Source organism: Notechis scutatus, chromosome 2, assembly GCF_049901735.1.
Source record: "Notechis scutatus isolate UNSWTSFEM ecotype Mainland chromosome 2, rNotScu1.2, whole genome shotgun sequence".
Classification (NCBI taxonomy): Eukaryota; Metazoa; Chordata; class Lepidosauria; order Squamata; family Elapidae; genus Notechis; species Notechis scutatus.
The window spans coordinates 207,415,321-207,442,293 of record NC_142010.1 but is presented as its reverse complement, the minus strand read 5'-3'; the positions used below and the strand labels follow the sequence as shown (position 1 = coordinate 207,442,293).

At 39.2% G+C, this 26,973-nt stretch overlaps 2 protein-coding genes across 3 annotated transcripts; one reads left to right on the top strand and one right to left on the bottom strand.

The window, feature by feature from the left end:
• Positions 1–142: 142 nt before the first annotated feature.
• Positions 143–16,834, bottom strand: HABP4 (hyaluronan binding protein 4). Of its 2 annotated transcripts, XM_026674419.2 has the most exons (8): positions 16,384–16,834; positions 8,766–8,913; positions 6,783–6,944; positions 6,153–6,224; positions 4,878–4,961; positions 2,317–2,485; positions 1,204–1,386; positions 143–440 (listed from the first exon to the last, which is right to left on the bottom strand). In XM_026674419.2, the coding sequence occupies exons 1-8, from the start codon at positions 16,676–16,678 to the stop codon at positions 384–386; spliced, it is 1,170 nt and encodes a 389-aa protein (XP_026530204.1). In that variant the 5' UTR covers positions 16,679–16,834; the 3' UTR covers positions 143–383. The 2 variants fall into 2 exon arrangements, with proteins under 2 accessions (XP_026530204.1, XP_087814062.1); XM_087957936.1 differs by lacking the exon at positions 6,153–6,224 and having other exon boundaries at positions 16,384–16,802.
• A 3,786-nt stretch (positions 16,835–20,620) lies between these two features.
• ZNF367 (zinc finger protein 367) lies at positions 20,621–26,966 on the top strand. The gene is made up of 5 exons (XM_026674431.2): positions 20,621–21,274; positions 22,184–22,334; positions 23,972–24,091; positions 24,414–24,552; positions 24,805–26,966. Exons 1-5 carry the CDS (start codon positions 20,903–20,905, stop codon positions 25,040–25,042), a joined length of 1,020 nt encoding a protein of 339 aa, XP_026530216.1. The 5' UTR covers positions 20,621–20,902; the 3' UTR covers positions 25,043–26,966.
• Positions 26,967–26,973: the final 7 nt, after the last annotated feature.

The window sequence follows — 26,973 nt, the reverse complement described above, 5'->3', positions numbered from 1 at the left end:
CTTCTGAAAATTGTAATTTTAAGTATGGCAAATACACACTTCACTTGGTGAACCTGGAAAACAACTAGTCCAAACATGTTGTCCCCAAACCATCTAATATGGTTTAGATTTGTGATAAAAGGGACAAAGACTCATCCATCTACCTGTTTGACACCATCATCCTGAATTTTTATTTGAAATTCCTCACGTGATACCATAAAGCCTTCATACAACTAATCCAAAACCAGTGTTACTTGAACTTTCCTCCAAACCCACTGGGTGTGTCTTAACATAATAGTGCAAAATTCACACACACAAGTCATTTCTCTCTGTAGACTTGAGTGGTTCTCCTCTACAGCAACATAGTATTTCCACGGCTATTTTGGAGGTGTCACTAAGTTCTTTCAAGACAAAGCAGGAAAATCCTCGGGGTCATCTGGGTTTGGAGCAGCAATACGCATCTAAAAGGAAAAGCAAAACCAGATCAGTTGGATAAGAACTACATATTTGTTTACTAAGATACACATAATTTTGGCTTGGTTCATTAAATTGCTGCATTAGTCTAAGTACTAATTATTGTTTATCCTAAATGTTTTAAACCAGGGGGTCCCCAACCACCGGTCCGCGGACTGGTACCGGTCCGCGGAACAAGTCCTACTACGGGCCGCTGGCTTGCTGGCGCCGCCATCTTTTTGATGAAAAAGTGCTTCCGGTGAGCTTTTCCGGGTAGAAAGCTCACCGGAAGCACGTTTTCATCAAAAAAGATGGCGGCGCCAGCACTTCCGTGAGCTTTTCCGGGTAGAAAGCTCACCGGAAGCATGTTTTCATCAAAAAGATGGCGGCGCCCAGCTGATGCCGGTACTGGCACGCGGCGCCCAGCTGATGCCGGTACCGGGCGCGCGTAAAAAGGTTGGGGATCACTGTTTTAAACTATACATTTGATTAATATTAAGGGGATTTTTTTAGCTTTATTTATTCAACCCAAACTTTTGAAAATTCAGGGACTCAGAAATTATGTTCAATGGATCCAAGTAATTTCTTGGGTAGGAATAGGAAATATTTGAGGAAATATTTTTTAAAATGCAGATTTTTCAGTACATCTACACATCCTGTGATTTCTGTTGCCTTCTTTTTGCCCACGGACAAATGCCATTTTGATCAGGCAGCTGTTTAAATTAAATTACAGTAATGAAGTAGAGATTAGAATTAGCACATGGTAATTACCATCACTCCTGGCCTTGGCCATGAGTTCTCAACTCTTCGGACACGCCCACGACCTCCTCGTGCTCCTCTGGCTCCTCTTCCAGGACGAGGCAGATTCCCAAAGTTAATGTCCAGTTGAGAAGTGATGTCATTTGCTGCTTTTCGGGAAAAGTGAGAATCATCCTCAAAATCTTCCTTCAGCACCTACAATAAAATGCATCCACGGTTTTTAGGGTTAAAACCAATACATCTTCAACTGGAAACAGTGCATCAAGAGCCAAATGATGCTTTTAAATTAAAAAAAAAATGCCCTGGAAAAATAAAGGACACTACAGAGACATTCTAAAGAGAATAGAACTCCCCAGAGAAACTGGGCTCCCTCTATGACTCATCTCACAATAAAGTGAAACAACACAAAAACCAATCTCAAGAGATGGTGATTCTCCACAGACACTTTCTTTTTAAAAAGGCTCCTTGGTTAAGCTAAGAAAGCAGCTGCTGGTACATGTCGACTCATTACTCTCATTAGTTGACTTAAGCACTGAAATTACTACACTAGCCAGCAAAACTTGAAAAATATGTATATTTCTCTAGTAACCTTGCAAATACTTTCGTGCATATATGTAAGTATGTGTATATGTATGGAAAACATCTAGAGGGTTCTTCACAAATTCACCAGAGTGGAAAAGAAAGGATCAATTCATTCTAGCATTTATGGAGTCATGCTACATAAATGCAGTCCTGTGCAGTTAATATATGCACACAGCTTCATTCTTTAAGGCAGTTTGGGTGAAATCCATTGTTTATTGTCCCCTTCTCTCTGCTGAACATCCTGCTAAATGAAAGAACATACTCAGCAGTAGATTGTAAACTAGAAACTTAATCTGAACATGTTGGAAGAACCACAAATCAGAAAATCGGCATCAAAAATTCTTATTGCTATAAATGAATTACAAAAAAAACCCCATTAAGACTGTTCCTGACTTTTTTTAAAAAAAGGTCTGTGATTGAGATAAGTTCTAGTAGTGTTTTTTCAATCTATTCAGTCTCTAGCTATAAATTTCAATTTAGTACATCGACACATGTTAACAGAGTTAAAAGGAAGAATGTTCTGAATTCTAAGGTTATACTTACATCATCTCTATATTTTGACTTATGAATTACCACTGCTTTGGAAGGAACAGTGGTTTCGGGCTTCCGGATGTTGAATTCGGGCTTTGGTCGATTTTGTTCTTGAAGATTTTTCCATTCATCCAATGTCATCTCTTGAACTATTTCATCCACTGGCTCTCCTTCAGCAATTCTAAGGGTTTATAGTTGTAAAGTAAAAACCATTAGCCTATAAAATGCAGTGAGAGAAAGGTAGAATACAACTTAAATGAAAACAGCTTTTTTTCCCCACACGATGGGTTACCAAGATTGTAGAAATGCAATAGCTTGGAGAACTTTTATCCAATGCTCCAATCAGTCATGTCTGCTCTCTTCAAACATATTCTAGTTCCTATCCACTCCAGATCAGATATTCAGTATTTGTAGTTCACCATATGATCAGTCTGCATCAGGCTATTTTTGTAGAGTTGGGAGACAAAACTTTTCCTCAGTAAGATGCTCCCTTCCATTCCCCATTTTCATATTTTGGGGCTTTTCTAAATATGTTTTTTTCTCAACAAATTCCTTTGATAACAAAGTTAAAAGGACTTCGCTCCTATTATATTAAAAGGAAAATAAGCACTTTGAAACCAGTACATTCTGGTTTAAGTTTTTGAAAGCATGTGGGAACTCATAACAACATAAGTGCCATGGGATGAGGGCTTGCTTATTCAAACATTGGTTGGTTTTGTAGACATAGCTAGACATAGAAAGTAAAGGAATTGGGTTACTTCCCTTCCTCCTCAGAATGCATCTTTATCAAACCAAGGGTGTCCAACGTTGGCAACCTTAAGACTTGTGGACTTCAACTCTCAGAATTCCCAGTCCAGCATGACTTATCACTCTTTTCCTAGCCAGCTGTATACATTTCCTAACAAAGCAATTATTGAAGCCAGACAGAGATCAGGCTGACCAAGATGATGAAGGAGATGTCACAACACTATTTTGGAGCATATCAGATTCATTCATTCATTCATTCATTCAAGAAATGAAAGCAATATAGAGGGATGAGCTGACAAAGGTCCATAACACATTGTGTTGCCTATAGCTTAAGTAGCATAGCACGTATAAATGTTTGCAACCTAAAATGTGGTTTCCTGCTAAACCTAATATCTGTTACTGATCAACGATAGTAAATTTAAGACTTAAATTTGGTTAGGAAATCTATACAGCTGGCCAGGAAAACCAGTTTAGATCAGATATCTGCTCTATATTTTGTTGGGTGTATATCAAAAATTATACTACAGTTTTGCTATCTGCTTCCTTCATCTTTTGAAATCAAATATGATTCAAAAATGCTCAGTCTAAACTGATTGTAGCAATCCTGGTGCATAAACTCCCTCATTTAGCAGGCTGAAATGTTTGGGTCTCCCATTGCACTCCTCTGGCGGCCTTCCTCAACCTAGATCCATCTAGGATTTTGAGCAACATAGATTCAAATTTTCACTTGATTGCAACTCACTGGTTACCAAGGTGATCATTCTTTTTCAGACTAATATACTTCACAGGGGTGCTGTTAAGAGAGATTGGGAAGCCTCCAATACATAATGTACTTTAAACACTCAGAAAAAGATGTGATTATAAATGTAACAACTGAGTAAGCATGCTACTTAATTTTACTATAGCAAATTCAAGGTGTAGGATCAACACCAGTCTCTATTAATGTTTGGGGTAGCTCACACTAGAGATAGATCCCTGTCTTGAAATAAATTCAAAATAGATGTTAGTCTATTTTATTAGCTTGTCTGCCTGTCTCATACCTCATGAATAAACAAAGTCAAACATTGTCAAACAAAAAAGAATCCATTTTTATTCCAAACTATGAGATCAATATATCCTGATAAATACGTAAGTTTTCTAGAAAAGTATATTCAAGAACTATGCAACTCTGCAGTGACTCTGGATGATATGCAGTCTAAATTTAAAACATGAGAAGTAGACATTTTGCATCTATGGCAACAATTCTGCTGCCTATTCAGTTCTAAATTAATTTATAGGAAGAACAGAGTTTTTCTTCTAGGGGTCTTGCTATTCCTTCTCTGAAATACTCTTTTAAAACCATATTGTTACCACGTAGAGTTTAATGATGGCAAAAAGGCAATATAATACAGACTAAAACAAAAATAAAGACTTCAGTGAAGGAATGAATGAGATTTTTTTTAAAAAAAATCAAGGAATATTTGTTTAAAATCTCATCCCTAATATCTAGATTAACCTAGATATTAGGTTTTGTACTTTAGAAAATTACACCCTAGTTGTTTGTCAACATGTCATTACCAGCTGGCAAAGCCTGATGTTTTAAACCATGTTACTAACCACCTGGGTAAACCACAACATATTTTTCAATCATTCCAACAATTCCTAAAGATCAGCTGAAATTGTTAAAGCATTGTGATAATGCCCCAGGATCAATTCCATTTTCTAGTGGCCACGCTGAGATCAGGTCTACTTGGCACACAGTTGGAATAAACTTCCAAGCAAAAGGTCAGATCCTCTAATAGAGATTTAAGAAGCAATAAAAGCCAGATTCTCAAACCAGGTCATACTTCATTGGAGGTTCTCCGTCGGGTGCTCCTGGGCTCTCTTCTGTTTCTCCAGTCTCTTCCATAGGAGCAGTCTGTTCCAGCTCACTGTAGAAATAACAAAGCACAGGTGAAATACAAAAACTACACTAGACAGGATTCTTCACACAACCTAAACAAAGACACAGTTCCTCACTTTCTCACATTATCAGACTGCGAAAGCTGCTTCAGAGTTTTGGGGTGGGCTCATAGAACATGAAAGTCTGCAAGTAGCATGTTGCATTATGCACTGTATGAATCTCAGTAGAAGTATGTCATTAACTTAACAGAGGCTACACAAATCTCATCACATAAAAACCCAGAAAATGCATGCCCGTGCTCTTCCTCCTTAACCCATCCCTGTGGCACAAAGCCAACAAGGAGATACAAGCATTTAACTTCTGTCTCCGATCTTTTTCCAAGATATTTACCACTGACAAATATAGCTAGAGGTCATTTTTCTATTTAAATTTCAATCATTTCGTTTTCCCACAAACATAGCATAAGCAAATCTTTACTTTTCCTTCATGGATTACAAATCTTTAAAATGATCTGAGCTGGAATTTGAGAAAGCCATCTGTCTTCAGAGATTCGAGGTCAAGGGGTTTTTCCAACTCCTGCTTGAAAGAAGATTGAATGTGAACCCACACACACAAACGTAACCACAAGGCTACATCCTTTTATTACAGGAACTTCAGGTTTTTCAGTGGAGCAAGACTCAACATGTCTGTTCAAATCCTGCTTCCAAACAATTAAAGCTGAAGAAACCATCCAAATGTTAGTTTCTTTCTCAGTTCTTATAATCTAAGACAAAAAAGAGACAGATGTATCTCAGCTCTGCCAAAGCCCCTTGAAAAAGAGGCCTAGGGAAAAATAAATTCTGCACTGTTTACTGCAGCCAAGATTAGTCTAGGCAAATAATTCAACATTAAAAAAACAGGCAAGACATGGTGGGGACAGGGCAAGTGTAAAGGAAAAACTGCCTAAAACTCAAGTTGGATCTAAGGTGAGATAATTAAGGAAATTCACAAATAACAATTTGCTTCCTTTCCTTCCCCAATGGTTCTCATGGTGTTACATTACAAATCACCCTATACATTTCATATTATTCAGATGTACATTGAAAACAATTTTTCCAAACAGTAGGAAAGAGACAGGGTACTTCTCTTCAGTCAGCATCCAATAGTTAAAATAAAGTATCTTTAATGTTATGAAGACGTGGAAATGATGCCCTGGAAATTACTAACACATTTCTCATACCTCATATCATCCTTAGCAGTTCCCCAGTTACGTGGTCCACTTCCGCCCCTTTTATCTTCTGCACGGATTCCTCTGTAGATCGAAATTTCACTTGTCTTAGAAATTAAATCATGTATTTTCACGGAACTATATAGGTTTTTACCAGTTTGAGATCACTTCCCAAGCAAGTGTATGAAATTCCACTCTCAGAATTCTACAGCCAACATTTGAGGATTCTGAGAGCTGAAGTCCATATCTGGAGAGCATCCCCAAGAAGCAGAGCTATAAAAGATTAAATTCTACAAAAGTATCAGCATTCCCATCACATTTACTTACATTCCTTATTATGAAGCTATTATTTATTTTGTAAATATATAACCCACTTTTTTGACCAGCTGATTTTCCAGGACAGCAGCCAACAGTTATTAAAAAGTTTTACATATTAACAAAACAAATACATGAAAAAAAGAAGTTAGAAGTTAATCAATTACAAGGCATAGAACAGCAAAGCCAATTTTCATGCCGAACTCCTGTATAAATATTTTGTTTGTTGACAAAAGGATAATACATAGGGAGCCAACCTCATACTTCTTAGCAATGAACTCAAAATTGATTTAAAAATGACAAATGCACATACAAAGCAGCACTTACGTTTTGTCACTCCCGCTCTGCCGGTCAAATTCCCGCTTCCCTCTTTGATCAAAGCCATTGAAGGTCCTGTTCATACCACCACCTCTACCTCTGCCCTGCAATCCGCCTCTTCCTCCCCCACGACCTCTCATTGGCCTTTCCCGATCAAAGCGCTCCATTGGTCTGAAAACAAAATGGATGATCCTCCTTTAGTTGTGTACTAAATCAAAGATAATATCACACCTTGGTCCTTAAATCTGTTGTCATTATCTAGAATAATGAAAGTCATTTTCAACAAGCTGTGTCAAAATTCCAAATGCAGCACTGAACAAGTTTGTAATTTCAGTTCATTCGTTCATTGGGCACTTGAGAGTCTCCGTAGGTTAGAATCTTAACACTAGAATATCCATGGTGCATTTACAGGTAGTCCTCAACTTATGACCACAATTGAGCCCAAAATTTATGTTGTTAAGTGAGAACTTTGTTAAGTTTTGCCCCATTTTACGACTTTTCTTGCCACAGTTGTTAAGTGAATCACTGCAGCTGTTAAACAAGGTTATTAAGTGCATTTGGTTTCCTCAATGACTTTGCTTGTCAGATGGTCACAAAAGGGGATCTCATGACTCTGGGACAATGCAACCATCATAAATATGAGTCAGTTGTCAAGTATCTGAATGTAAATCATATGACCATGGGGATACCACAACAGTCATAAGTGTGAAAAATGGTCATAAGTCACTTTTTTCAGTGATGTTGTAGCTCAGAATGATCATTAAATGAATTGTTATTAGGTCGAGGACTATCTATATGGAAGAGCAAGAAATAAACAGCCCTACTTCTACATTAAACCACAGATAATAATAAAAACAATAGAAGTAGATGCCAATTTTAAAGAAAGATTAAACTACTAATTATGCCAATTCCAAAGCAGCTCCCAGCTCAGAATAGCAGACTTCTATCATTAAAGCTTTCAACCCTATTACAGAATCTCAGATTTGCACCAATCTCAAATGTAAAATTTTCCATGTATAGAGTTTATGTTTCAACTTTACAGGAAACTAGATTCATGGCATTCAATTTATTACATCTTATAATTGTAGTCAATGATTTATATTCTGTGAATATGGCTCCTAACGTGTTAAATTTAGCTTAAAGCTTAGTAGTGATGTTTAAATTTTAAGTAATAATACATTTTATAATTGCATAAGCAATTAATGATATATTAGAAAATTGTAATCTTCCTGACAACATTAGATCCCTTGTTTAGTTTGTATTGTAGTTTATATTTAGTTTGTAATCTTACAGTTTCAATTTACCTTGATGTACCTTTTACATGTCTTTTTAACAGATAATCCTGCAGCCATGACCAGTCATTCAGCAACCATTCAAAGTCATGACAGCACTGAACAAGTGGTACTTATGACTGGTCCTTGAAATTCCAGCTGTTGTAATAACCTTGCAGTCATGATTGTGATATTTGGTTAACCAGCTTGTACTTAGGACAGTTGCAACGTCTCATGGTTATGTGATCACCAAGGTCACAACTTGTTCCCTCAAGTTGCCCCAAGGAAGCCCACTAGGGACCCTCATACTTCATAGCACCTGCCCGCTCACACTCCACAGCATGCACCTCTGGCCCTCACTGACCCACGTACATTCCATAGCACCCATCCATGATTTCTAGCCATTGTCTCTAATACCTGCCAGCATCCTTCACTCACACTCTGTAGCACTCACATGCTCCTTGTCTGGGATTCCAACCTCTTCCTGTTTAACAACCTGTGAAGTCCTGGAATTACAACACCAACTGCTGGAATTGTTGTCACTAAGTAAAGCAGTCACATGACATCGCATGATAAAAGTTCTGGTCCCAATTGCTGTCATAACCAAAGGACCATCTGCATTAACTCTTCATATTGTTAAAAAAAAGTTTAATTTTTCTTAGTAACTGATTTTACATTTTCCAAAATTACAATGTATAATAAATCCTTCAACAACACATACCTTTCTAGTGTAAACTCTGCTTGTCTTTCCATTTCATGAGGACAGTATTCCCTGAAAGGTTTCCATTCAGCTTTATCTTGTTTTATCTCTGTACCTCGGTTTTCATTCCAACCTTGTTGTTCTCCCCTTTTTGGAGCTCGCTTTTGGCCTGTGGAAAACCAATATATTTAGATTAGTGGCATTAATTACATTTAAAACAGATGTAATTTCCTCGTGTTTACTATAATCACCCAATCCTATTGCTTTTGCTGCTATTTTCTTTCTGTCCCAATCAATATCTTAGATCATAAGGCAGCTAAAAGCAGCAAATATACCAAAGTGATAGAGAAGTTGCTTGGAAATTCCAACATTTAACAACAAAATCACCATTATTTATCTATTGCTGAATCAAATAACTCTAAGTTCACTATACAGATAGTCCTCACTTTAATAATGAAAACTGGAACTGGAATTTTTATTGCTAAAGAATGCAATCATAAATCATGACTGCCTTCCTTAGCAATAGCAATCCCTCCAGTCCCTTCTGCTGTTGTTAAGTGGGGTGCATGAGTTGTTAAGCATGGATCTCCTTGCAACTTCCCACTGGCTTCCAACAACCAAAGAAATTGGAGAAACCGGCAGAAAGCTCTAAGTCCCAAGCAGCTCGCAAGTAGGCCAGTAGGCTGATAAATGGCTGCTGCTGAGTGGAGAGGGAACAGTGGGGGATGTGCAGCTCAGGGACATGGGTTGAGAAGGGTTCAGGAAGGATTCAAGAGGGTATGCAAGTGCCAAAAGAGGCGTAGCACAAGCACAGCGAATTTCAAGGATAGTGAATAGGGCTTATGTAAGTAGCTGGGGAGGTAAGGCATAGGTGCAAGGCTTGGAGTGGGTGTGCAAGGTGGATGAGGGGTCTGTTTGAGAAGGGTGCCAAGGGATGTGCAAGTAGGTGGGAAGGCATGGCAGGAGCACAGCCAGGCTTGTGAAGAGTGCACAAGGGTAGCACGGGGAGCGTGGATGACTGTCAAGATGCTCTATGAGTGCAGAGGTGTTGGGAGAGACTTAACTAAGTGACTTGTGAATTCCAGCCTTCCCCATTGACTTTGTTTCTGGGAAGCCGGCAGGGAAGATGGCTAATGGTGGATTACATGACTATGGTATACGGCAACTGTCATAAGCATGAGCTATTGCCAATGGCCCAGATCATGATCACATGTCCATGGAGATGCTGGGATGGCCAGAATTTTAAGCAGCAGATGCAACTACTACTCATTCAGCACCATCATAACTTCAAGAGGCCACTGAATGATTAGTCGCTTAATCAAGGACTACGTTTTTTTCCCCTAGAAGAGAAAATAACAACTTTGATCAGAAACAAAGAGGTCTACCGTGCTAGATTAAAGCAACACATGAACATTTATGGAACATTCAAGAACATCACTGAATGTGCTGACATACTATACTCACAAATTAGACTGATCAATGAAACAAAACTCTCAAATCAACTTTAGCCCAACACTCAGAGCATGACTGGATACAACTATTACAACGGTACCTGCTGTTTCTGAAAAAAAACAAAAAACTCTGCACTATAAATTTTAGTGAATCTGGTTGCCCAGCTGATACTAATATTATCACACTATATATATACTTTTAACTTTTAGCAAGATTCCATAATTCTGATACACACTGAAAGGTAGTAAGCATTTTTCCAAGGTGCAAACAAACATTGTTATGCCCAAACAAAATCACAGTCTCTTTAAAAGACTGATGTTACAGGAGGATATTTGCAAAAGGAATTAAAGGGCTGAAGTACACAAACCAAGTGTTAAAAATAAAGAGCACCACTGCACCCTGACAGTTATCAAAACCCTTTTATAAATTCTGCTTATATTAACCAACTCAAGACTGAACTGCACTAAAAAGTTTATTTGAACAGAAGTTAGGAAATATTCCAAGGTGTTATTCAAATTAAATTACTATTAGAGGTTCTTTTAATTTGGGTTTCCAGAATTCAAATTTGGCATGTAATCATTGAGCTTGAAGCTTTGCAAAATCATCGTGTTGAATGAAAGGATGAAGGCAGAAACACATGGTAAATAACCTGACCAAAGTTTGTCGTTCATTTCTTTCATGAAGGAAGTTTACAAAATCCAATTTACTATATTGGTGGAGATTCCAGACAGCTATTATTAGAGTGGAATAGTTAAGGTCCAAACAGGATACTTCAATACAAGGCATTTACACAGACTCCTACCTACACCAATCAAGCCACTTCCTTAGAACAAATGAAGAACGCAGAAGTGGATGCAATACTAGAATATTTTTGGAAGTAAATTTAATTTACATTTAAATTGAGCTAAAATGTAATATCAATATGACTGTTCTCATATAGTTCATAATCACCTCCTGGAAAATTCCAATTTGCAATTTTTAGCTTAGAGCTCAAGCGGTACACTTCTGCCCCTGCTGGGCCATTTCTTAGTATTGCTTTTAATAATAACCCATTAATGAGCTCTAATTATGATTGCTGTACTTTATACAACTTGACAAAGTATCTCAGTGAATAAATATATGGAATTATGTTATGCAAATGCTACTATTGTATCCTTTTATTCTTTGGATTTTTAATTTTCATATAAATTTGTTATATTTGTATTAAAAGTCTTCTTCTGATATCGTTTTGCATTCTATGGAGTTAATTTTCATTTACATTTTAGCTTCAACGAACACAGATGTACTCTGATCTATTGCCTATGTAACAGAAGATTGTATTTGTTTAATTGAGCATGCCATTTGCTACAGAGTGAACACCACAGGTAGTTCTCAACTTACAACAGTTCATTTAGTGACTGTTTGAAGTTACAAGGGCACTGAAAAAAGTGACATGACCATTTTTCACACTTATCACCATAGCAGCATCCACATGGTAACATGATTTACATTTGAATGCTTGACTCGTATTTATGACAGTTGCAGCGTCCTTGGGTCCATGATCCCTTTTTGTGACCTCTTGACAAGGAAAGTCAATAGGGAAACCAGATTCATTTAACAACTGGGTTACTAATTTAAGAACTGCAGTGATTCACAATAACAAAAGGTGGCAAGAAAGGTGGTAAAATGTGTCAAAGCTCACTTAACATATTTCTCACTTAGCAACATAAATTTTGGGCTCAATTGTGGTCACAAATTGAGGACTACCTGTATATTTTAAAACTAAATGATAGTAGAACCATATCAGAATTATATGTAATCAATTCTAATAAAATATGCTGACATTAAATATAAGAGGCAAACTTCCAATTATTAGTTTTAATATTAGCTTTTTTCTTTTTTTTCAAAGAATTCTATTTATATACTGATGTTCATTATAGTTGTTATTTTAATATACTGTTTTGACGACTATAAGCCAGACTGAATCTATCACAAGGTGGGATATACGTTTTGTAATAAACGAATATTTTCATGAACGATGAAATTACAAAATATCAACATTTGCATATAAATTGAACACTTCTAATCCATGAAGGATCATTTATATTTATTAAAATATCCTTGCATCTACTATAAAATTAAAGCAACATATTGGGAATATAAGCCCTATATATTTTATATTACAAATAACATAAAACCCTAGATAACCTTGAAACCAGCAGACTGAGTTAAAATCTCGCCTTAGTCATGAAAGCCAGCTGGGTGACTTTGAGCCAGTTACTGTCTCATCCCAACACCCCTCAAAGGGTTGTTGTTGTGGAGAAAATAGGTGGAGGAAGTATTACCGGTAGGTATGTTCATCGCCTTGAGTTATTTATAATCATAAAGGTAGAATATAAAATAAATAAATAAAATTAATTTAAACCTAATTTCATCAAATGTCAATTCAGAAAATATTATCTTTTCTTTTCCTATAAAAACATCATCTTAAGTTTAAGATCACACAAATACCTTTTTTTTTCTGTTTCTCAAGTTAATTTCTGAGAAAAAAACAGATGCACCAAAAGCAAAAAACAGATGCACCAAAAGCTAAGGAAAAATAAGAGCAAATCAACTAATGTTCATTATCTACAAGAAACTCAATCTTTATCGGCTTTGATAGATGGTTTCAATTTGGAAACCAAGAGCAGTAAGACATTGTACACTGAAAAATTAAGGAATTATATGTGCAGTGTGACATAGTGTACATTTTTATAAACCCAAAACAACTCTGAAGACAAAGTGGCTTTATGCACCATTTTTACATTACCTCTGGAAAAAATATAATTTGTGACAGGAAAGCAACTAGTTTATTTACTAGTTTGGATTTGAGAATTCTTAAAGAATAAAAACAAATGTAAGTGTGTGATGCATCATTTAGACTGTCTTGCCTGCAAAAATTTGTGAAAAATTCATGAATTGCCAAATAATACAGGCTTGAGACAACAACTGCAGAAACTTTACCAAATCAAAATAATTAGATTTGTATGCCTTTACACAGAATCGTTAGAAAATATTTTGTAGTAACATGATAGATTCCAGTACATGAAGTTATCAACTTGTACATTTAAAGAATGCAAAATTAAATCTACACAATTATAATTCATCAATCCATTTATAAGAAATCTTTTACCTGGGCTAATTAGCTTTCAAAGATAAAGAATGAAATAGGTTGTCTGATAGGAGTTGCTAATGCTTATCAGCCATCAGCTCTTTCGTAGGATTGCCTGAGCAAGCTTCAGCATGTTTCTGCCTTAAAACATCTATTTCAACCCTTTTAACTACTCCCACAAACCTACATTCAGGAATGTCCAATCTTGGCAGCTTTAAGACTTGTAGACTTCAGCTCCCAGAATTTCCCAGCCAGCCAGTTGAAGACCACAAGTCTTAAAACTTGCCACCCCTGCTCTAAACTTTAGTCTTGTGCATTTTGTAGACTCTTAAAAGCCACAAAGGAGATATAAGAACAAAAAGAAACTGCTAGTTCAGGTGTATCTTTTAAGTAATACACCTCAATTTAATTTCCACAGTTATGAAACTTACTAGAGCTTTGGATAACTTGAAATTCAAAGGATAAAAGGCCATTTGGATTGCTTGAGGGTGCAGATGTCTCATCTGTCTGCAATTCCTTAAAGTAGCTGTCATTTGGTCTACTGTATACAGCCAGTTTAGTGTGATGGTTAAGGTGCTGGCCTAGAAACCAGGTGACTGAGGATTCTAGGCCTCCCTTAGCCATGAAAGCTGGTTGGGTGACTTTGGGCCACTCTCTTTCTCAGCTTAACCCACCACACAGAGTTATTATCGCTGTGGGTAAAACAGGAGGCAGGAATAATGGTTGTGTGTATGTGTGTTTGTGTGTACACACTATAAAAAATGGAATACTAATATGTGAGTGTTGTGTTTAGTTTTAAAAACTGCCAACAAGCATTACATCCTTCAGAAGCATCTTTTCCCTATCAAATCTAAACAAATGTACAGCCCTACAAATTATTGTAGTTCTGTGATAGAAATTCAGTGCTGCCATAATAATTTCTGTAAGAGGATAGGGCAGCACACAGTTCCTTTCTTCTAAAACCAAAGCGCTTTGGATTCTTCACCTCGGTTTATCAGTGCTTCTTGTAATTTCACCAATTATTGCCATCCACTATGTATCAGGAGAGTCCTAAGAGTGACATAATAACTAAGAACTATGGCCTGTGAGACCACTACTCTAGCACTAAAGGCCTCATGGAGATGAAGCCACCTCATACAGGCCTATAAATATAATCTATATGGAAATTCCATCTTTGGTAATATCTCTGAGACTTTGAAGTATGTGTGTGAATACAGGTAGTCCTCAACTTATAACAGTTCATTTAGTGACTGTTCAAAGTTACAAAGGTACTGAAAAAAAGTGAATTGTGACTGTTTTTCAGTTATAGCCTTTGCAGCATCCCCAAGATCACGTGATCAAATTTCAGACGATTGGCAACTGGCAAAACAAAATCAACGGGAAAGCCAGATTCACTTAACTGGGTTGCTAACTTGCCAACTACAATGATTCACTTAACAACTGTGGCAAGACAAGTCAGAAAATGGGGCAAAACTCACTGAAAAAATGTCTCAGCATAAATTTTGGACTCCATTGTGATAGTAGGTCAAACTACCTTTATATAAAAAATACAACTCATTTCTGTAGTTCGTAAGGCACTCAACACTACTAAGACTATACACTGTGGTTCCCATGAGTACACTAATTCAGGTTCAAGCCACTGGTATCTGGATACAGTAATACTTATGAATTTCATTGGTCCAGATAGCACTATGCTTCATTAATAAATAAAAATGGAAGAGAAAACTAGTATCCAAACTATTTCTGGCATATTTCTCATGGTACACATCCTGCTACTTGACTTTTAACGTTTAGTTTAGTTTGTCATTGCACCTCATACAACAAAATCAAACACCGTCTTCAGTGCATATCCTGACCATGAAAATAAACCCAAACACACATCCTTCACACTCCACACATCGAACCGAAATCCCCAACTGGTTTCATTCGTATATTTATTTCTTTAATGATAATTCACTGGAACACCGAATGACTCCAGGAGACCAGTGAGAAAAGGGTGGGGAAGGCTCTGGCTCTCAAGACGGGAAAGAGAGTTTTAAACAATGATTCAATTAATGAACGAATCTTCATTCATCATTTAAAAAAAACATCAAAAGTATTGTAAAATTGTTTCCACTAAGATGACATCCCTTTTCCGGTCGGGTTTAAGGCTGCTGGGAGCCCCGACCAGTTCATAAGTACCCGCGCCTTGAAAAGAGCCACAACCCCGCTTTGGTGGAAAGCGCCTTTCCGCTGATGAAGCGATGGGCGGGGTAGGTTTCGCTATTTGGTGGCGCCGACTAGCCCGGTTAATTACATCTGAAGGCGGAGGCCGAGCACAACGGCAATTTAGAGCCGCCCTTCGCTTTCAGCACATGCAACACCTGCAGTAAACGCCACTGGGAAAATAAATATATATCTCGGGCCAGACGCCACAATAGCTCGCGCCTTTACGCGGAGGAGTCGCCCCGGCCCGCGCAGCGAGAGGAAGCACGAGCTAAGGCAAAGCCAGCAGGTGGCTGCTCCGCCCGCGTCCCTTCCACTCCGGTATTTTCAGGCGAGAAGCACCGACGACTGACCGAAAGGCAGAAAAGGGAGGGAAGAGCGCACGTGCGCCCGGGCTCTGCAAAGGGCCAGGACCGGGGCGAGCGCGAGCCCCCCACCCCCGCCTCCATCCAAACGGCGCCTGCCCGTCTCCGATACTTTAAAAAAACAACAACACACACCTCATAAACCATTTCTTGTTATTCCCTTGCTCGCATCGCTTTGAGCAGACTGCTTTAACGAACGCCCAAATTTAAGTGTGCCTTGGAGCAAATTGCCTGCCGGTCGCCGCTCATTACCTAGAAGCGAGTTTCGTGGGAATGAATGAGAGTTGCCGGGGCAAAAAGGAGCTTCTAATGCTGCAATGCGAGTCACCGACTCTACGGGCAAAAGGGGGAGCCTATCCAAGCAGGCTTGTTTCAAGAAGGGAGCCCGCCGGATTCGGTCTGCACCACTGGCCGCTTTCCCACTCCCAGCAGCATCCCCTGCTTCTCACATTTCCTGGTCCACGCAAGCCCCCCTCCCGCTCCATACCGGGTCCTGGGGGGCTCTCCGACTGCAAGAACGGGGAGCCTCTTCGCTCCTTCTGGGATTCTCTTTTGACAGCGGTGGCGGCAGCGACTCCTCCGGGGCCAGGTTTTCTGCCGGTTGAAAAAGCCGCTTCTTCGCGCTTCTTGCTCTGCTGCTTGCGCTGCTCTGCCTCCCGGAGGATGTCGAAAGGGTCGGATTCATCATCGAGCAGCTGGTGGAAGCGGTTGGCGACGGCGCAGCCAAAGCTCTCCTGCATAGTTGTGGCGGCGGCCACGGGGCTGGCCAGCGCGCCTTTCATTGTCGTGGTGCCCGTCAGCCGCCGCCGCAGCAGCAGCACCCACCCCCTCCCGAATGCGACAGAAAGAAGCAAGCTCTCTTCAGTACGGCCCAAATAACCACGCCATGACCACTCGCCCGCCCCGTCCGACTGCACTACCAATCGACGCGCCAGCAATGCTTCCAGCCCTGCCGGAGCAACCAATCCAGAGCTCCGCTTTTTATCGTCCTACCCAATAATGAGCCTCACAAACGTGTAGAGACATTGACCAATCAGCATCAGCTCAAGCAAAGAAAACATGGGATCCCCACCTTTCAACAATTTCCCACGCCGCTAGTCGATGACGTAGAGCGTCTGTGGCGTCACGTGTTAGAGCCTTGAGTTATTAGGAGAAAGGGGTTTGAGTGCTGCTTGACTGGTATGCTACACTGAATCTAACACTGAAACATCAATGAATCACTCTAAAATGAAGAAGCTGTGACTAGTCCAATGGCTGAAGATGATCTTGAATCTGATGGGTGTGCTATGTGAGCTTCGTTGTTCACTTTGCAGACCCTTTATTATCCAAACTAGGTAATAATTCAACCCTGAGCTACAAATGTTTTCTATTGATCTTCAATTTCTCTGGTTTTAGTTAAATGCCTTTAACAATTACATTGCATCCTGACTCCATGTGCATATGGACATTATATTAATGCTCAAGTGGGAAGAGCAAAAAATATTGTGTTAAAGTTAGAAACAGATTAATTTCAAACGTTGTGCAAGCTATTCCCAAATTTATCATTTTATTTTAGTTTATATGCCATCTCACTGTCAAGCAATTTCCTACTAAAATATTATGCTGTTACTATTTCAAGTTTTTAGTTTAGGACTTCTCTATTGTTACATTGGCAAAGTAGAGTCCATATCCTTCCCTCAAACTAATCAAAAGCATTTCATGGTATTTAATTTTGGACCTAGCAACAATGTTCAATAGTTTTTAGCCATAATATTTATTTTATCTGAAATGATACTGAAAATATACTTAGCTTAAAACTTTCCAGATATAGACATTATGGCAACTGAATACTGTACACATGTCCATGTATTTTCCTTGGCGATATTGAAGAGGCTTGTATTCCTTTTTCCCAGGTTTGATCAATTGACCAATACCAGTTTATTGTACAACTTTTTGAGATCAGACAAGACCAGTTAGAAACTTAAGCTAAATATCCTCTCTTTTATTATGCCAATTAGTTTGGATGAGATTTATTCATTTATACAATTAAACCTCAATTTGAAAACTTGTTGAGAGGAAGGGGTTTCCATTAAAGATACTTTTGTGCATGCTTCTTAAATCTATGTCATTTTGCATGAATGTAAAAATATGCATCAGGCTTCTTGGCTCTCCCAGACCAACAAGATGTGGTTTTGCCATCTTGTCCAGCGCTTCCTTCAGTTACTATGGAGAGAGCCAGGAAGAACGAAGTTCTCAGGGAGTATTAAAAACTTGTCAGACTACAAAATCAACCCTAGGTCATTTCACTGAATTGTGAATGAGAGTTAAGGAAAGCACCTTCCTACTGCTATTGCACCAATATCATGGCAACATATCTGACTGCACCTATCAACACAATATTTTCACTTGCTTTACTGCTTCTAATCTTCCCACTGACACACCCATACATTCCCTTGATCTTCCCAGAAGCATTAAAAATACTAGTTGGTGGAATTATTTGGGATGTGTCCATTATACCTGAACTATGACAAATTGTATGTTAAACAGATTTTATTATATTTTTATAAAATAAGATTATATAATTATATCCTGCCCTTCTGATGTTAGCATGTAAATCACAACAGTTATCTGCAACCAAAATCATAATATAAAAATGAGTTTTTTAAAAGAAAAATAACACACATATTTTATGTGTGTACTATACACTCACACGCGCACACACGTGCCTTCCTAAACAAAAAGTGCAAGCTGAAAAATTATCAACAGAGGTATGGGCAGGGTGAGGAAATGTATGTCATGGCATGACTAGACAAAGTACATAATCTACCTATCTGCATCTGAAATCAAATACAAAAACAGTGAGATTTGCATCTTGGTGTCACTGCATGTACATGATTTCTTCATCATTGTGATCACCTGTAGATCTATTAGTGTGGGGTCCTTGATGCTCTGAACTTAGTTTTACTGCAGCTGTTTCATTACTAAACTAGGTTAATACAATCAACATTAGTAGGGAGTGGGGTTTGGTCCCACTTTATGTACTAATGGCTTGCCCTGTCAGTGTTGGTGGGAGTGGTTTGATTGTGCCTTGATTGGGCTTTTGTTTATTGTTAGCTTGTTTGTCTGAATTGGTAGTTCTTTGACTGGGATATCATTTGCTTGATCTTGGTCTGTTAATGTTGGTGTTAATCTCTACTCATCTGCGTGTTGTTTACTGATGAGATGATTTGGTCTTTTTGTTTCTTTTTTGGCATTTTGATTGTCTCTTTTGAGTGGTATACACAAGTAGATGTTACTTATCTCTATGTACTGTTGATGGATGAATTGTCAGAGTGCCAAGCTTACAGGAATTCTCTACATTTTTTTTACTTGGTTTAGGATACTGTTTCCCATTTGAAACTATGGTTACATCTGTTCCTGAGTTTTTATACCTTCTGTTGGTTGGCATTCATAGTTGCGGCCTGCTAGTCTTCTGCCTATTTATCCTACATACTGCCTGTTGTATGCTATTAATATTGAAGACTCATTGTTACCCCCATTTGGAATACACACACATAAGGGGCAAAATTACAACCAGAGTTGTGACTGCCATTTTTACTTGTCTGCAGACACCTCTGCAGCATATTTCTAAAATCAATTGGAGAACAAGTGGTAAGTCTCCATCTCCTGCTTTTAAGCAAATGTAAGGCATGATTGCCCAGTATAAAAAATAAAATGGTACAATAAGATGGGTCTAGCAAGGCAGTTTTAATCATTCTTTTTAGAAAAAAAAATAAAGCCTTTTCATCCAATAGTAGATAGCAGGATTAATGTGATAAAAGATAGCAATAATTCCTTATGGCTTCAAATCATTATAAAAACTGAAGTTTCTCCCAAGCATGTAAGTAATCATCATAGTATTGGCAAGGCAAACTTTAATATGATTCTGCAAGCACCCAACTAACTTTTCGACTGTTTTCATTCTGACTCAAGTTGAAGTTTCCAAACATCCCTCAAAAACGGTTCCAAACAGAACACATTCCAATAATGCAATTTTTACATAACCAGGGCATGTGTCATCATGGCTAGATCTTATTCCAGATATCGACACATTCCAAAGAAGATATTCAATATGCTTGGATGAGAAAGAATAAGTGTGGACAGCTGAGCTTTAAAAAGGATGTCAAGCCTCTCACGGCAAAGACTGGATAATGGGCAGGTGTCAAAAGACTTCGCTTCAAGTGTTTTTTCAGGCTCTTCAAGTAAACCGAACAGCTTTTGAAGTTGCAATTCGTGTTTGCTGTTCCCGCATTCTGCTCTTTAAATGCATCACATGATTAAGAGATCACATGGTACACCGGCGCAGCGCGCCTTGTAAGTTGAGCTCGAGGGATCTTTGCCGAAGCCTGGGTCCAAACATCTGCTGCAAAAATACGTTTGCGGTACATTTTCACTACCACCAAAAGAGATGCTCCCTCCAGCCAGCCAACTCCCACCACTCATAATCAGACCGCTCACATGGGGAAAGATGGAGGCCGGCTTTGATTAATACCGGCGACCCGCCCTCCCAGGCAATTTTCGAATTCTGTTGGCTAGTATCGTAAAATGTCAGCCAATGGATGGACCCGAATACCCCGAAGCCACGCCTAGCGTGTCTTTTTTCTAAGCGGTCCGCCTTTCGACCGAGGGTAGTAGGCTCTGCCTTTCTTAATTATTGGCTGGGAGGGGCTGCCACTCCAATGACGCGTGCAGCCGATTCGACGATTGGTTCCGCCCAGGCGCGAAATGTAACGCGGGAAAATCTAGGGCTCTGTAGCGGTGGTCGAGGGTTACCGCTGCCGATGGTGAGAAGCCGCGATTGCTTCAGGCAGCCGGGCAGAGACTGCACGGGGTTGGCATCTGCACGAAGGAGTCTTCCTGTCATGCACACCTGAGGCGTTCCTTGTCGGCCACCAAAGGAAACAGCCAAGGGAAGCACCCGCCCGGAGGTACAGGCGGTAGCAGCGACCCGCGGATCGAGAAGCAAAAGAATCTCGGACCGACGCAGCATGTCTGAGGTGCCGGGCCCCCCGCCCGTTATCGTGTGTCCGGGAAGCTCCCCGAAGCGCGTCTTGGTCTCGGTCATCAAAACCACTCCAGTCAAGCCGCCGCTCGCCAGCAGCGAGGATCCCGCCCGCATGCCCGTGCCGCCGCCGCCTATCCCTACCAGCCCGGGCTTCAGCGACTTCATGGTCTACCCATGGCGCTGGGGGGAAAACGCGCACAACGTCACCCTCAGCCCGCCGCCCGCCGCCCCTCAGCCTCTCCGCGAGGGAGGAGGTAACGGCGGCGGGCTCCGGAGCGCCGTGGTGCGCTCCGCCGGAGACGACGAAGAAGCGGGAAGCCCTGACAGCGGTACTGGGAGCAACGGGCACTTGAAGGTGAGTGAACCCGAGAGACGGGTGGGGTGGTGGGAAGCGACGGTGGAGGGGGAAAAGGGCTTCGGTTTAAAAGGAACCTTATTTGGAGCCCGCGGGCCCCCGCCCCTTCGCTCCCCAGCAGCGTCTCGCGGGGCTGCAGTTGTAAGTCATTTCCGCGGGTGATTCACCCTGCCGATGACGACACCTCCGCGCGCCAAAAACATCCTTTTTCTTTAAATGTCGGCCGCGCGCGCAGGACGCGCCGGCGAGGCAGGTGGCGCGGGCGCTTCTCGCGCCCTTGGCCCTCCCTCCCTCCCCGCTCCTCTGGTTTCCTTTCGGTTTCTCCCGAGCTCGTTTCATTCTGGGGGGATGCGTTTTTCTCCTATAGGGTAACTTAAATGTGCGGTAGTTGAAACAGGCTGTTAAAAGCCCCTAAACCAGGGCTGTCCAACCTTGGCCCTTGAAGCCTGGCGGACTTCAACTCCCAGAATTCCCCAGCCAGCAAAGCTGGCTGGGGAATTCTGGGAGTTGAAGTCCGCCAGGCTTCAAGGGGCCAAGGTTGGACAGCCCTGCCCTAAACATTCCCTCTGAAGGGAAAAACAAGACGCAGCGGTGTCATCTTAACCAGAGTATTTTATTTTATCTTATGAAGAGCATCTTATGTAAGACAGGCAGTGCTGTGTCAAGGGTTTTGCAGGTTCCTTAGCATCACAAAAACTAACGTAGGTTTGTATGTGTACAGCGCCTTCAGTGGATAAGAGGCCCCTGAATTAGGAGTGCATCCCATTTAATGCTCTAACTAGCTCTTTATGACTTAAGAAATATCTTCTCTATCACACGCTCTCTATATAGTACTTTTTTGAGGGGGGGGGGAATCATTGTTTTAGATTGATTTAGATTTAGATTGATTCAGATTTTTTAATTTACTAGGATGGGATTAGAAGAGGCCGACCAAGAGCAGAGACAGTCCGAGATTTAATAAGCGAAGGAGAGCATTCATCTAGCAGAATACGTTGTAATGTCTGCAACAGAGTTTTTCCAAGAGAGAAGTCTTTGCAGGCACACAAAAGAACTCATACTGGTAAGTGGACTGGATAAACAATATCTCTTATTAGACCCACTACTTTAGAATGATTTATCAAGCAACAACTTAGTTCTGGATATGCTGTAACCCTCAGATTTTGAATAAAATGGGATTTGACAGTGAACAATCATGGATGAGAAGTTATTCACTTCAGGAGACTAAGATCTGCATTGCCCATGTTATGTTTTGTTACACCTTGAAATAATGTGAATTGGGATTAGGATGTCATGGATTGTGTTTTTCCATTGATAGGGAGAAGCAATAATCCCATGCATTCTTAGTTTCTTAGAGTTTTCAGCTATTAAAGAGCTAGCTAAATACTTATAAACACTATGATATTATAAGGAATAAAGCTGTATTTAATATATATTTAATTTTTAAATGTGTTTAATTTTCATGAAATTTATTCTGTTCACTCCTTAAAGTTTAATTAGGAATTTTATTTCTTACTGAAGAATCTTTGTATATAAATGCAAAATTGTTCAAGTGGCTATGATAGGAAGTTTGTTTTACAGAAAAAAGTTTTTAAATGGTCTAGAAAAAAACAACATACTTACAAAAAAAAATCCTTTAGTTCGGCTCTATCAGATTTTAGCATCCTTTCAAACTAATGAACAGAGTTTAAAAAATAATACAGATAATCCTCAATTTATAACCACAGTTGGGACTGAAAGTTGAGAACAAACCCATCAGAACAATCTGCATTTAAAGACAAAGTCCACATTTTGGACAGAGAGGACAGCTGGTCAAAGAGACCGTCTATGTCAAAATTGAACATCCCTCAACAGAGGGGAAGGGATATGACATCATCTATCCCCAGTCTACAACACCACAGGGGTCAAAATCGATTGCATCACAGATTGTGACATATCGAGACTTTTTTGCCTTTGCAGAGCTGGGGTGGTGTGGCCTACGTATGACGTATCCAGTCAGTGGGCTACCAATTTGACAGACCTGTGCAACACAGTCCTTTCAGCAATTCCAAGAAGGCTCCACAACCATTTGCACTACTCAGGTGACCTTAAGTAAACAGATAAATCTCAGAGCGGCCTCATCAACTCTAAGAGAATGCAAATGACCAGCTGTCTGCAAGGAATATAAATCCTTCTATTCCCCACCATCCAGTTATAGCTGAAGAAGCTTCTTGTATGAGAAGCAAAAGTCTTCAGAGTAAAACCAAGTCCAGTTGCCTCTTGAAAAAAAGCATCTTTGGCACAGTTGGGACCAGAATTTTGGTCACTAAGTGATGTGGTCAGTAAGCAAGTCATCACATGACTGGACTCAATTTTATAACCATTTTTATCATGTTAAGAAAGTCCCATTAAGTGAATCGCACACAATTCAGCAAATATGGATTTTCCAATTGACTGCTTGTCAGAAGCAAGGGAGATTGTAGATCATGATCATGTGCCTGGAAAGATGGTGTTATCAATTGTAATTTCAAGAACAGGTCATAGGTGACTTTTTTTCAGCACTGTCATAACTTTTGAACTGCCATTAAATGTTTGTAAGTTGAGATCTATCTGTAACAACTCAGACAGGTTCTGGCAAATTTTAGCAAAATGAGGACTTCGTTTATTTTATGTAAGAAATTCCTGAAAGAAACTCAAGAGAGGGATTTTCCCCCCACTTAGGTGAAAGACCTTATTTGTGTGATTACCCAGACTGTGGGAAAGCTTTTGTTCAGAGTGGGCAACTTAAAACACATCAGCGTCTCCATACAGGAGAGAAGCCTTTTGTCTGTGCAGAAAATGGTGAGTCATGAAAAAATTGCTTTCATTCAAACTGCAGTGAATAAATGTCTTGAAAATAAGCCAAAATTTCCTAGTTTTCATCTTATTTTACTAGAACCAGATATCCTATGTTTAGCCATGAATAGCTTGGAAAAACATGATAGCCTCTAAGCAATATAGTTTAAAAAACGTACTACGTAATGGGGAAGGGGCAGATTTCATAGATAATCTCACTCCTGTGTTCCTTCAGAAATCAAATTAACTGAGGACAGAAAAATTCCTTATGTGTTTTTGTTTGGGGGGAGTCTAACTGTATTTCTGACTGATACTTTCTTCAATTAAGGATGTATAAGCAGATTCACACATGCAAACCGCCATTGTCCCAAGCATCCATATGCAAAATTGAGACGAGAAGAACCTACAGATGGACTGAACAAAAAGCAAACTGCAGACAACAAAGCTGTTGCTGAATGGCTGACAAAGTACGTATTTATATAAAAAGCAACATTAAGAATTGAGAGAAATTGAACAGACACTTGTTAACCAACAGTTCTGTATTCTGTGCAACCATGGCCAGGATGCTAATAAAAGCTTCCTATTCTTTATTACCTCAAAGGTCAGATGGGAGAGGGGAGTTGCTTACACTGAAACAATTTTTGTCTTAATTTGGGAACTAGTTGGCAATATTATTTCACTATTGGTTTTCTAATGCTCAATTTTATCTTTATTAACAGGTATTGGGAAATGAGAGAACAACGCACTCCTGTGTTGAAAAATAAATCTATTCATAAGCCTGACCAGGAACAGCAAGATCCCATGGAATATCTTCAGTCTGAAGATGAGGAAGAGGAGGAAAAAAGTACTGCTCATTCGTCCCTTTGTAGCCGACTTCAAGAACAGCGTGAACGCTTACATGGGGCACTGGCACTCATTGAGCTTGCCAACTTGGCTGGAGCCCCACTGCGACAGTAATAGAAGAACTGGAGTTTGGATTAACAAAATGTACTGAATTTTGTTATTTAAACCAATTAGCTTCTGGCATAAGCTATGCACCTTATTGGCTTCCATAGGCTGCTATTATGTAGAATTTATGAAGAATGTTGTTACCCTAGAAAATGGGGTAAAAGAATTGCACTTTTTATATGGTAAAGCTTTTAAAGTATTTTGTAAATAGGAGATTGTATGATGCAGTATGTAACATGATCATCTTATAGAAAGCTAGATTTGCAAGGTTAGGATGCTTTTAATCACAGTTGCATGGAAGTAAGTCACTGCAACCAGTGAAAATTGCTTCCATAAAAACAGTGTTTAAAGTTGGAATGCCAGTCATTCTTTATTTCAGTTCTCACAGGAAGCACTTTCTGAACCTGTATGGGAATAATGGTACATACATTCAAAGCAAATTAATAGATTTTTTTTAATTGGATGTAATCAGTGAGAGGTACCCATGCTGTTTTGAAGATATTTTATCTAATATTACTGACAGATGCTATAATGTCTTAATTTTATGGCAGAACAGATGAATTGGATAGATTTTCATTTGGAATCTTCTTTGTGACTGCTGACATGGAGGCTGACTTTGCTTTTATGGATAGATACCTTAAAGGTCTTTTGGTTGAGCAGCACTTAACTGTTCCCATTATAAATGTGGGAATATTTGCACATTGTTGGACTCTTCTGTAACTGAGTGATTACTCTTGCAAATTCTAGGCATTGTAATAACATCAAATATGGGTTTCAGTCAGAGCTCTTAAACCCTGCAACAATGGCATGTGTGTTTTGTTCATGGAAATATTTACAGGGTAAGGTTGGTTTTTGAGTATATTTTAGAATTTCACTAGCAAACACTAAAATGTTGCTTCAGAATATTTTCCCGCAGATAGGGTTTGGTTTGAGGTGTTTTATTTTTTATTTTATTTTTTTGCGTGATGCCACCTTATTATTTACCTGAAATTTAAATGCCAGGTTGTTTTCACTAATTGTAGCTTTCAGCAGTAGTTACAACTGTGAGATGTTTAGGCTATATTATTTCCCTAAGTGAAGATGTAGTACAGCACTTAGTGCTTTTGATCACTTAAAGGAAAACAAAAGTTCTAGTGGTATACATTAGAAATAGTTCTAAGTAATTTATCATATGCCAGATGTGTGCCTTGCTAACTGTAAACAATACAAGTGCATTATAGGTTAACAATTTTGATTTTAGAAAGAGTACAAGGCATCTGGCATAAGAACAAAATCAGTGATATTTATCAAAATAACTTTTTTCAATGATTCAAGCTAGTACTAGATGGTTTTTTCCTCCTAGTTCCAGCTATACTTTCATATCCTAGAATTACATATTAATGTTGGCAAATGGCTGTAAAACCAGAAAGTTAGTGCAGTTTATACATTTGACATAGTTTTATTTTGGGGGTTGTTGGGTTTTTCTGAAACCTTCATCTTTAAAACAAAGCACTTCAACGTTGACCTTTGGGCTACATTTAAAGTTATATTAAAGCATTTAGAAAATCAATGTAAATTTTGCACTTCATGGAATCCAGTTGATGCCATTATAGGAGTAAATTTATAATTATATTGCCCAGCTATGAAAGTAAGGCCTAGTTTGATGATGTACAAACATTTCCCCCATTTCAATATTTTATTTACACTGAATGCATATTGAGAATATGTATTTACTTAAAACACATTCTGCCTAGCTATAGGCAAATCAAGCTGCTTTCCAATTATGTATAAAATACATCTTTGGGCAAAAAAACTCCAGATAACCATTTGTAAAAAGTTGGATTTTTTAAAAATGGAAGTTCAAGAATTCTCTGCTGTGTATGATTCAGCTGTACTTCTGGCATGCTGTAATTCTAATAAGCTTTGAATAAAATGTTGCCTGGATTTTATATCTGTATTCA